This window comes from Pleurodeles waltl, chromosome 9 (assembly GCF_031143425.1).
Source record: "Pleurodeles waltl isolate 20211129_DDA chromosome 9, aPleWal1.hap1.20221129, whole genome shotgun sequence".
Taxonomy (NCBI): domain Eukaryota; kingdom Metazoa; phylum Chordata; class Amphibia; order Caudata; family Salamandridae; genus Pleurodeles; species Pleurodeles waltl.
The window spans coordinates 49137463-49149897 of record NC_090448.1 but is presented as its reverse complement, the minus strand read 5'-3'; the positions used below and the strand labels follow the sequence as shown (position 1 = coordinate 49149897).

The 12435-nt window shown below is 45.1% G+C and overlaps 1 protein-coding gene across 1 annotated transcript in view; it reads right to left on the bottom strand.

The window, feature by feature from the left end:
• The window catches only part of TPRA1 (transmembrane protein adipocyte associated 1), an 86689-nt gene that overhangs the window by 29796 nt on the left and 44458 nt on the right, over positions 1-12435 (bottom strand). Inside the window, exons 3-5 of the mRNA XM_069206261.1 lie at positions 10855-10987; positions 9066-9152; positions 4351-4423 (exon numbers count right to left, since the gene is read on the bottom strand). Of these exons, the coding sequence (XP_069062362.1) occupies positions 4351-4423; positions 9066-9152; positions 10855-10987 (293 nt within the window). The remainder of the gene's footprint in view (positions 1-4350; positions 4424-9065; positions 9153-10854; positions 10988-12435) is intronic.

The window sequence follows — 12435 nt, the reverse complement described above, 5'->3', positions numbered from 1 at the left end:
GTCACCGACTGGTCCGTATGAAAGCCTCTAAAAGGGCCTTATTAGCAGAAATATACACGCCAAAGTGCAAGAAATAATTTAGCTTAGCACAACCAAATATAAATAAACGCACCAGGCTTGTGTTTTTAGACACTGGTTAACTGATTAAAAAATCCTACACTTAACTGCAGACTGTGCTACCTCAACCACATGTACCCTCTTTAATTCAACGAGGAATAGTGTTACGACAAATACCACACCTGCAAAAAGGGGCACTCTTAGAAGAAACAAACTATCAAAGGTTATTTTATTTACCTCTTAAATATGGTGTGAATTGTTAAACTGTGTTGGGGAACATGGGGGTCTCACATCTGTGCTACAACAGGTTACTTCTGTGTTTCCCACATATACACTACTTACAGGGGCTCCATGGATGTCCTTCGAAAGGATCATGGGTACTACTGTAGACTTGGGAACTGCCCCAACATTGGAGCTCCTAGTCTAGGGCATTTAACGTGTGGAAGTTTGCTTTTTTTTTTTTTAGAATGGAAATTTTATTTAAATTTTATATAACTGGACACCATGCACAGTGCTCCGGTACTGATACAGAAACAAAAACAACATTCTCCTTCAGTCGACATGATTAGCATTCCAAGTCATAATAATCCCACCACTTACTCTAAATTTTCCGGTACTTTTGTGGACATCCTCGTGCGATGCATAATATTTCATCCTGTTTTGCACACACCAGGACCTAGCTGACTGCCATTACTCCTGAGTGGGAGGAGCAGGTAGTTTCCATTTTTTTGGCAATATCCCTCTTCTCAATCACTGTTCCAATCCCAACCAAAATGTGATCCCCTCTGTGACTCCCTCCCCAATCCCTGCCAAAATTCTCCAAGATACCTTTGAGCGCCACCCTAGGTGAAGGTTCCACAGTCCTCCCCAAAATGAACGTCAGGGTGGCAAAAATCCTCCCCCAGTAGGTACCAATCAGTGGACAGTCCCATACCGCAGAAAAGATTGCCCCCTCACCCCTGGAGCAGAGGAAGCATGCAGGAGCAGGGATTTTCAGAGCTTTCCGCAACCTTAGGGTGTAATGTAGGAAGTATGATGTGATTAAGCTAATTGAGCCCAAGTCTCGCTGAAGCGAGTGATCACGGAGCATACATGCATCCCCTTTAGTTGCTGTTCTCTAGTGGTCCTACCAACCCCTCCCATTTGGTTTTCTGCTCCATTGAGAGGTCAGGAAAGTGAATCACCAACCACTTATTAATTTGGGAGGTCATCCCTTTCCACACAGGACTCATGAAAATTTGGGCTTCCAGTGGACTCTACTCAGGGACTCCAGAAAGGGGGCCCAGGTGCTGTGCCAGGGCATGAAGGATCTGGAAATAGTTGTCAAACTGCCATCGGTGAAGCTGGAACTCCGTTTGAAGGTCCTGAAAGGACTTAATGTGGTTTCCCTACCAGATGTGTCCCACCCTAGCTATCTTAATGCTTGTTTTTAAACTGGCAAATACATTTGATTTAATACTCCTACCAGTAATTAATTTGGGTCTTCACTGAGTGAAGTAGTTGTTGTCTATTCATCCCCACTGTGCTCCTTTTTTGATGTTAGTGATGTCAAGCACACATCAAGGAGAAATGTGGTTTGATTAGAATACTCTGACGTTATAGCCAATAAAGAACAGGATTGTGGCCCCTAGTTAGGGTGAGGACACTCCGTGTTTCCGGTTACTGTGCAATCCTCAGAACCCATAGTAGCTTCCCCTCGGTCTGCAATCAACTCAGAATCCTTCTTTAACGTAGGTCTGACCAAAATCAGTTTTACTGCTTAGCAGCTCTTCCCACAGATCAGGAGATCCACATTTTGCTGCCATCTTTTGTGCTCTACACTACAGTACTTTGTTTGTGGCAAGACCCCACTTTGTGTCCCTAGGAATCTATGGTCTCTTCGCCAGCTGGCTTCTACCCTTTCGTTGACTTGAGGAATCCTGTGGAGAAAGTCTGAAGATGCTTCTGTTTTAACCCGGCATCAGGAATTTATTGGCACAGGATCCCTATCAATGCCCTAATCTATAAATACCGCCTTCTCTTGAGTGAGTAGGTTGAATTCCTTGGGTTTTCTGGAAAAGCTCTGCTCCCCAGTTCAAAGAAACATATTTGAAAGCTTCTGTTTTCAAAAAGACTGTACACAACCCCAAGGCTCTGGAGGGAGCCCTGATGCTGTGGCCTACCACTGAAGAATAGGAAGCTGTATTGCTCGGTGAGTAGACAGAGGAGGACACTTGACAAGGAGGACAGGAGTCCAGCTGGCCAGACCCAGAATACACCTGCCTTGGTAGTGTGTCAAGAATAAGCCATAGACATTCTTGGAGCGCAAGAATGGATTGCCACATGCCATTCCCTGAGCTTGGAGGTGGCTCTAGCACTGCTTTTCTAGTCCGCGAGGACAAAGGTAGACCTTAAGAAAGTATCCTGTCGGCTGCGGTAGGCTGCTATGATTTCAGACCCTTTAAAACTATCTTTCTAGCACTTAATTCACAGAATGACTAATGGATGGTTTCTATACTTGCAAATGGCTCTGCGCACACACAATTTCTATGTTCCTATTGGTTCCACCTGTAAATGCAGGTGGACAAGCACACAGTCCTTTGTGGGTGGGTCTGGGGTTTTCAACGACAATTTGCAAGTTGTTTCTCACCGTGAAAAGAAGTGTACTTTGGAGTAAATGAGTTTCCACGTTGAAAATGGGGATGGCACACCTGGCAAAACTGATTGGGTGTGTGGAATGTTTTTTCTGTATGGGGTAAAACAATTATTCTCTTAACTTCTGTGTCAACATTCTGGATGTGGCATTTTGAACTTATTACTAGTCTGCATGAAAAAATGCTTCTGTGTTTGAGAATAGGTGGTTATCCAAGGCTTGCAACAAACTCCTGTAATTCTAAATGAATTATTGTTAAGAGGTAGACAGTTGCTCAAAAACAGCTGGCAAGTGAAAGGGAGGAAAAAACAGGAAACCTCGGCAGGCGCCCCCCTATCCAATGACAGAAAACTGAACAACACGCTGTAATCCTCAGAGGTGAGAGCAAGAGAGCTAAGAATGGGAACGGAGGGAGTATGGGATGTAGGAAATACAAATGGAGCAATGTTAGGGCATTCTGAAGAAATGCCATGCAACATCTGCCTCGCAGCATGTAACTTTGGCAACATTTACAGCACCACCCTTTGTTCTCCTGGTCACTTTCTCTAGGGCAGTACCATTGCCAGGCTGTACTCTCCCCTTAGTCCCTCAGCCTGACTCGCAAATTACCCCACAATTACCTCTGGGATAACAAGCCATTACTGAAAGCTCAATCCAGGCCGGATCACTTTCTCTGATTCCTCACACCACTGTTCCCCGCATACATATTTATTTTAAATAAGAACCATTTTACACTAACAATTCTCCATGTGTGCACATTTTCAGTGCCTAATAATCCGACGTCCTACTGATGAGAATAAAAGTGCAAAGAGTAACTTGCCAGCCATGCATCATCTATCTTCACAAAACTGTCAAGCCCAGCCCCATTGTACAGCTATACAACATGATCATCCTCACTAAATTACATTTTGTTTTTCACACCTAACTTAAATATGGCAACATCCTCCTCATTACCTTCCAGTCTGCCAGCTACCATTTCTCCAATCCAGAAAGCATGAGGTTACCACGAACATTTGCAACGTTGCTTGCTGCTTACAAGTTTCATCCCTTGTTCAACCTCTCCGACTGGCTGTTGCACCCCTACACATCACCCACAAACTCACCATGATTGCCTTGAAAGACCTCCATTTTGCAGGCTAGAGCTAAAACAAATTCTATTTAAGCACTCCCCTCTGCAGTTTCTATCCTTCTACACACCTGTCTATTTTGTATGGTCCTCCCATGTCTGTCCTCAGCCTTCAATCCCTCAGCCCATTACATTTGAATGTATGTGACAGTCTGCCGGTCGCTAGCCACAGGGATCTTTCATTTACCACTTCTTATTAAATCACTTCTTAATACCCATTGCTTATGCAAAACATTTTCCCTCCAGCAATACACTCCATGTCTGTTTCCACCACTCCCTCATAGTTACTTGACCTCTGCCGAGCACATCGTGCCCTACCTGCACCCCACTCCACAAGACACACATCAGTTCCAAAACAATACACTTACAGACAACATATGTATATTGAAAATGGTCCCATAAGACCAAGACCAGCAATGGCTGTTTTCCTCTTTATGTACAAAGATGGTAAATGTTGCAAACAGATCTAAAACTAGGTGCTCGTTTCTTTCAATTTTAGTATTAACTTTTCAAAACAAAAGATACAAGCACTTACCAAAGGCGAGGCCAAGTATTATTACACTGAGTTCAATAGCCAGAAGGAAGAACCTGGTTATTTCCCACAGAATCTGGAAGCAAAAAAAGGAAAAAACAAACAGTAAGCAGGAAATGCTGTATAAAGGAACAGCGCTATCCAACATCTTCAGTCTTGGTTTTATTATTCATAGTTTAATAAGAAGCCATAGGATGAGGTAGACCAAAAGATAGGATCTGAGAGGTATCAGTGATGAATTTCTGATGTGCAGGTTTCCAAAAACACGCATCACACATTTGAGCTTTCAATTTTCTTGCAAGCATCCATTAATGCAGATTTTTTTGTGGGAGGAAGGGTTGTGCGTGAAGAAAGCTTATGCTGAGGCTGAAGCGTGGCTCCTTCTTCTGGGGTCCTCGGCGCCGTCTGGATGGCGAAGTCCAATCAAACAAAGCCAAATCATGCTCTGGGAAACATTACTGCTCCTGCACAACTGCAGACAGACTTCCTGGTAGTTATCTGTGTTCTATGGGCTGCAAATCACAGTAAGGACAACTTCCCTCTTGGCTGCTAGTAGATCCAAGATGCCACTGGATCATCTGTGGCTCACTGAGGGTGAGAGTAGGGCAGACTGTCGATGGTGGCCTGGATTAGGTAACTGTCTTGTGAACTTCATAAGGCTTGGTCAGACACTACGTTAATTAGGTTGAGACTGTGATATGTTGACAATGTGGAGGTGATGCTTTTTGGGGAACACAATAAAAAAGACTGCTATGCTATGTCCTGCGTGCAGTTCCCCTATCCTCCATGTACTCTCCCAAGTGCCCTGTTTTGAGGGCCATGGTTAATACTCTGGAGTCAGCTTTCTGGGATGGATCTTTGGTCTACAAAGGGAAAATATGGTTCATGTTATAACTTAGAGTGTTTTACATCAATTGTGCTTTTGTGTTAGCTCAATTATGTCCATGTATCTATGTATGCTGGATGTCTTGGTATTTCTAATGCATAAACCTAGCTGGCTGGCAACAGAACGCCCAGGATGTAAGCCCCCGTGGAGATACATGGTGGGTAGGGGACAGAGAGAGGAGTTAGGGCTTGTCGACGGGTGAAAGTCACACTGTCTAAGGTAGTGTTCATTGAAGAGGTGTGTTTTCAGCTTCCTCCCAAATCGCATGAAGGTTGGTGCTGTTCTGATGTAGTGAGAGATGTTATTCCAGAACCTGGGGCGTATTGAAAAGACGTGTTTTCTAGTTTTCTTCTTCCTTCAGTGTTTTGTCTCTAATGTGGCAAATATTCTTGTTTGGCATTTCAATAAAAAAAGACTGAAATCTAACTGTAATCTGATATGCTTTATTCCCCCCAAAAAAATATACAAACCTTTAAAACAGTTGTTTGAAATAAATTGATTCTGACCTGATTAAGAAGGCCAGACTCCGTGGATAGAGGTGAGCGCCTTGCTGCAAGCCTTTGCAATTGCGACACATCATTCTTCTGAATTACATTTATAGAACATACCACACAAGAGACAAATTGTGGAAAATGGGAATGGCTGCCACCCCCCTGCATCCGATGTAGAACGCAGGAGGTAGATTACTGCACGCTGCATGGTTCTTAACGCTGCTGTGTTAAGATAGAGCGGCACTGGAGACTGGTGCTCACGAGCCTGGGGGCAGTTCTAGGGTGAAATAAGCCTCAGGACCCAAAGCTTGTCCTGCTGCATATCACTATAGACGTCGACAAAGACCAGCGCACAATGGCACTGGACTGAACAGTGGCTACGAGAGATATAACTCGCTGATGGAGCTCGCAGATGGAGGGACAGTGATCCTCCCTCCATTGACATATGGTCCAGAGATCTTGACTGGTGTATAAGCAGAGAGAAACTAGTATTTCACTGTTTTGTATATTTATTGTGTCACCCTAAGTGGGACGGGTATGCCCAGACGGCGGCCCGTGCACACTGTGTCAATGGAACCAAGCTGTACCCAGCTGATGAGCCCAAAACTAGGGCGTGACAGGTCCTGGGGTGTTTGTGGTCTGGTTCAGGGAGGACCTGGGTTGACAATTTAGGTGGGACTGTTCCTATTGGGGAAGGATCAAGACTGATTTGCATGTAGCTTGGTCTTGCCTTCTCTTCAAAGAGATTAGATCCATCAAATGGCATGTCCATTAGCACAGCCAGCACATTACTGGAGAATCTGGTAAACTACAACCAGGCCTATATACGAAGGACAACACTGGTACTTACCCCCCTGACAGTGTAGTCTGTGGTATCAAACAGGTGAGGATAACATACTTGGCCTGCATGTCCGGTATCATCTAAGCCAGAGAGGTACCAAGATCCTCTGGTACTGCCAACAAGATCTCGCTGCCCATTCGCTAAAAAGGGCATGTGTGTATCGGCCCCAAAGACAAACTGCATTTACGTATTGCAGGGCAAAACTGGCTGAGGAAAACATAGGTTTGCCAAAGGCATCAAGCCTTTGGAATTCTCGATCCAGAGGGCTAGTTAGAAATGAGTTAGGGTTCACTTTACTAGTCGAGGCGTGTAGACTAAGGCTCTGGAGTACGGTGCTTGGTGAGACAATCTAGTTCACCAGGTGCTAGTCTAGGATGCTTGGCTACTTCCCGGCTAACAGATAGGTAAGATACATGGTTTCGACCTGGTAGTCATCAGGATATCTTTGAGGGCTTTATTAAAGGGGAACAAGGGCTCATATATTGCCGGCCCTTGCTTTAGATTTTCAATCAAAACATTTGTTTTAATCTCATGGGAGGACAGCTGTTATTCTGCTACATCACCTGCCCCTCCAAATCACCACTGCAAATGAAGCTCTTTCTTCTGTTGGTTGCCCATGTTGCGCTCTAGCTCAGGAATTTTGCATACTGAGGAATAAGGCATCATCAGTCTAATGAGGTGGAAGCAAGCTTTCCACCTCTCTATCATCATTATCAATATTGTGGGATGCATCCTGCCCTGGCACTGGATAAGAATCAGAGCCAAAAATATGATGCTTATGCCTGTGACGTGGTAGAGGTTCATGGTTACCATCAGGGTGCAGTGCGACATAGGTCGGGCTTGAGTCAAAATCAGTTCAGGATACAACATGGGTATAGGTAACAGAGTGCACTCTAGCGTTGGTGGAGTTGGCGTTGTGGTGCCAATGTGAAAGTCTGTACTGAGTTGGTACAGGCCCAGTAATGTGTTCTGAGGGCACATACTGTGCCGGGGAGGGATCTGCCATTGTTCATTCGACTGGTTTGTGCATTCAGTACACTGTTAGACGCATGTTGTAATTGGCATGTGTGGTGAGGGTGGGGAGAAGGGGCGGGCCGGGAGAGTGAGCTGAGCTACCTGTTTGGCCGCACCGCGCCACCTCTGAAAAGCTCATCTGCAAGGACAGGATCAGGCTCCCAGCCTGCCCTGAGTCCAATCCTACTGCTGCTTTCATGCTGCTGCCACAAACGAACGGAGCGCCCTGGCTGGTGAGTGTGAGCCTCTGCCTGCTCGCTCCAATCTGGGGGCGGGGTACACGACACTCCTCCGCCACAGCGGAGGAGTCGCCCCTGGATGCCAGCAGAGAAGGACAGCACTGCCCAAAATAGGGAAGCGCTAACAGAGTCAATCACTACATTCGTCATGATAGGCAGAAACAAAGGAAGTGGGTGTGGCGGCTAATGACGCACATATTTAGGGGCAGTGAACAGGCACACACATGGACACGCCTTTCAAATTGTGTTAAGTGACAACATTCTTTCCAGAGAAGCTTTCTTTAGTCCTCTCTGTGGCACAGACATTTCCCCAACCGTTAGGAGAAAGCGAGAGCACTAGGTCAGTGTATTTTGCGCTCGAGTTGTTTTCTTTCTGGTCTCTAATAGCGAGTGCCTGGATTTTTTTGCTACGTATTATTGTGGTTCTCGCAGCGCCCAGATGACTGTTGGTTAATAAGGCTTGCTCCAGAAAGAACTTTTGTCACATAGGCACATTAACTTCATAGGTAACTACTGTGTTCTGATCATCGCCAGCCATCTGCACCCCACAAGGCAGTTGGGTTTAATTAAGGTACTCTCTTCTAAAGTGTATCATGATTTGAGATTTGTAAGTTACATAGGACTAGTTCCCAAATTTGTTTGTTCTATTTTGGGGAATTGCTCTGTTAGGATTGTAACATCAATGTGGGCAAGTATCCCTGGTAGTCTATTCATTTTGGCACACAATTTTTGCTGCTGGTGTTTAGTGACCAATATAATTTGTGTATTTGAGCCCAAAAAAGATGCCTCACGATGAACCTTAGTGTGTAAATTAGAGGAGAAGCTGTTGACCGTCAATCTTGACTTGGTCCACCATCAGATGTGTTCCGAAGAAACAACCTGAGCAGGCCAGTGGATAATTCATAGGATTCAGCCAGTGTCAGTGAACAGTCATTGAGCGTAGGAAGACCATCAGATGCCTGATGCTCGGTCCTCAACTACCGACAAAATGCAAGAGTGAAGCGTTGAGTGCATACGCATGCCCATCAATGCACTGTGCAAGAAGAGTGCCACAGGCTCCAATCACAAAACCAAAAATACCATTAACAATGTTTAATTTTTGGATCTATAGAAGAAAGCAAAACGGTACTGATTTCCAAGGTAAGTCGAACAAATAAAGTTCACATTAGTCATCATATCTCCCCTCTGCAGGTGACAAACTGCAGACATTTCTTTTCCTTTGACGTGTCTTGAGGCTTTGCACTTACCTTGTCAGTCACTGTGGCGGCGCTGGAAGCGCTCACGGTCATAGACACGATGGCGCGAGCTATCCCGACAGCAGCAACAACAAACACCTGAAAGATCAACCAGGAAAGGCACGTTTTTACGATCACCCACTGGGGACCACGGAATGTCATTCTACATAATAATGATGTGTTCTGCTATTCAGATCTGGCATCACTGATCATATACCCACAGAAATCAAAATATGAACAAAAACACTGCATCTGAATTAGCAATGCGGCGCAAAACGTGCCACTGTGAAAATGAGCATGCAAGCAACTTAGGTTTGTGTCTTGAATAAATACTATGCGCGCGCTCTCTCTCTCTCTCTCACACACACACACACTTTTTATTTACTTGCCATGTCATGTGAATTGAGTTGGAAACTGAATCAGGAAGTCCTTAGCCCTGGTTATCTATTGCACAGTCATCACAGTATACTCATTAGTTATAAGCTGACAGCAACCAGGTCACAGATTAACTTACAATCACTTACAAGCCAGGAAGCTTGGGATGTGGTGCACCAGGGAATGTAGCAAAACTGCAAAGTGCAGCACAACTGTGCAAATACTCAGTTGCAGTTGTCGATCCATAACACCGAGGAACATAATACAGTGAAGATTCAATCCCAGCAAGTTACACCATCTGTGGTGATGACTTTATGTCTCCGGACTGAGTTACAAGCAGTATATATAAGGATTTTTATACACCCATAATTCCACTCGGGTTCAGGTGACATTATCATGAACCACACGTTTGAAGACTATAACCATTACACTTGTGTGGGTGCCAGTTGGTTGAAATGCATATTTTACAGGAAAAAAATCCCTCCTGTGAACTATTTCTTGAAATTCAAGAGCATGTCCTGACCGTGCAAAAACAATAACCAAACATGTAAGGTCGATAATGCAAGAAATGTATTGTGCATATTTAAGCATTTTGCTGGCTAAAGAAATGCCAATTTCTGGTGGTGTTGATTTTTTCAGCATCTGACGATGATGCTCTCTGCATGTCATACAAACGAGGGTATATTCGGCCCCTCTCTGAACCAGGGGTGCTACCAAGGCTTGTAGCACCCCTGTGGCCCCAACAGCACTCCTCCCAAGAAGGCATTTTATTGAGTTGAATTAAAAGCAAGTTTTGCTGCTGATCAGGTTCAATGTTACTGTTCACAGGATATAACCTGTACACTGCAGCAATAAAAGTAAGATATGTCTGCCCGGGTGTGTTTAGTCTGCCCAACATGCCCCAGAGGAGCAGGGAGACCGGATCCCAGCACCCTCCCCGATGCATGGATGCCAGATAACCACTCAGATGGAAGTATAAAGGGATTCTCGCCTGCAAGTCAGATTTAGCCAAAGAAACTCTTAAAGCGAAACTGCTCTGACACATCCTGGCCACCGTACCTTTTTTTTAAATAAATGAACAGAAAATTAAAAGCAAGCGAATGCCCGGGTCTGCTGAACACCAAAACTGTGCCATCTTCATCTCACTTCATGTCTCTTTCTTTTGCCACCCCACACTTCGGTCTCATTGTCGCTCTCTTGCTGGTTTTCATCACTCTTTTATCTCTTTGCCACTGTTTTCCTAGCTTTTCTTTCTCAAGGGTCTGCCTTTCTGTTTCTTTCTTTTAGTCAAAGTTTGATCATGTAATAGGTCTTGTCTCCAAAAATAAGTGCTTATCGCCGGTTTCCGCCTGCACAATTTAAGCACTGCCCGTTGAACAACAATGAAGACAATGTCTTCTAACTAAGAGTAGAGACTTGTACTTACTAAAATGTAGAAGGTTGTAAAGATGGGGCTGGAACTGGCCCGGATTTTCGCTCGAGCTGACGGCAGTTTCCAGAGCAGAAACGCAAAGAACAGCACATTGGGGATCAGGAGCGAAAGGTCCCAATATCGGACTCTGCAAAAAGAAAAAGTAGTTTCAGGTTTTCAACAGCAGGAACGTTATTTCTCCCGAAATACAACGTCAGCATTTGATGTGTGACTTTACACAGGCTCGCAGTTGGGGTGTTAAGTGCAAAACCTTAGTACTCAGAGGTGAAAATGGAAGATAAAAAGGAGACACGGCAGAGGACCTGGAAAAGCAAGCGCTCACAACAAATCCTTCAGCGCAGGAATGTCAGTAAGAGGAGTGACAAAGGCAGCAGACGTCCAACGGAGGTAAATGCGATGCAGACTCAGAAAAAGTAGTGATTGAGAAAAAAAAGATAACAGCTGGAAGGGAAGGCAAATCCAAATGACAGCCACGGGACTCCCAAGGTTGGGGTTGAACAGGTCGCAGCATCACCCTCCTCCCCCCTGTGCGCCCGATCACAGACCCAAAAGAGAACTTTACACCTCTTTTTGAAGAGATGTCCAGGTCGACAGCTCGTGCACTACGCTGGTGACTGAGTTCGTAGTGTAAGTGATGCAGACATGGAGGTCGGAATCAGTGCTCAGTGTTTCCCGGCCGTGGTGTGTGCTGTGCGTCAATTACCCTGCTGAGTGGTCGAGCGAGTGCACGCGCTGTAGACAGTGCACGATCACTATGAACGGGCACGCGGAGCCCTTTGGTGCGCGTGCGTAGCCACGGGATGGGGTCAGGATATGGCCGGTGTGTCTCTTTTCTAAGTCTTAGGTGGAAGCCAACCCGAGCGATGAAGAGTGATCGAAGTGAGTGCATGTTAGAAGCTATTTACACCACCATCCTGCGAAAAGGGTTCACATTTCACGAGGACAAACAAGTTTAAATGGGTAGACAACAAATATCGTAATTAATTTCGTTTGGGCTGTGGTGCAAATAATGTGGGTATTTTTTTTTTTTTTTCCTTGGCGAGGAAGTATGTCCGTGTTGAGGGTTGGAGCTACCGTTAGTGGATGTGAAACACATTTGGGCTTGGTGTCCTGGAGACTGTGTCATATGAAACCACTTTGCAAACAGCACTTTGCATGCTGGGATTTGTTCAATGTTTAAACTGCAGGTTCCAAAGCAACATGGTCCTGGCTGCTTAAAACCCAGAGCTAGCTCCAGAAATTATACAAGGCATGGCAGCTATGGTTTGTAGGCAGGGCCACAAAGCTCGCCCTTCTTATGCGCACCGTAACAAAATGAGGGGGGGCTCTGCCTCACACCAAGGATCAGAGCAAGAAGCAGTTCTAGCCCGACCAACCTAGTTAGACAATAAGTAACACATTTAAACAGTAGAAAATTAACCTCATACTAACACACGTGATGAGACTAAACTCACGTCCTACACCAGAGGTCTCTGACCTTTTCTACGATGACAGCTACTTCTGGTCACTGAAAATAGTTCATCCCTACTAATGGCATTGACCATTGTGTCACTAGTGACCACATCAAGTGCAATC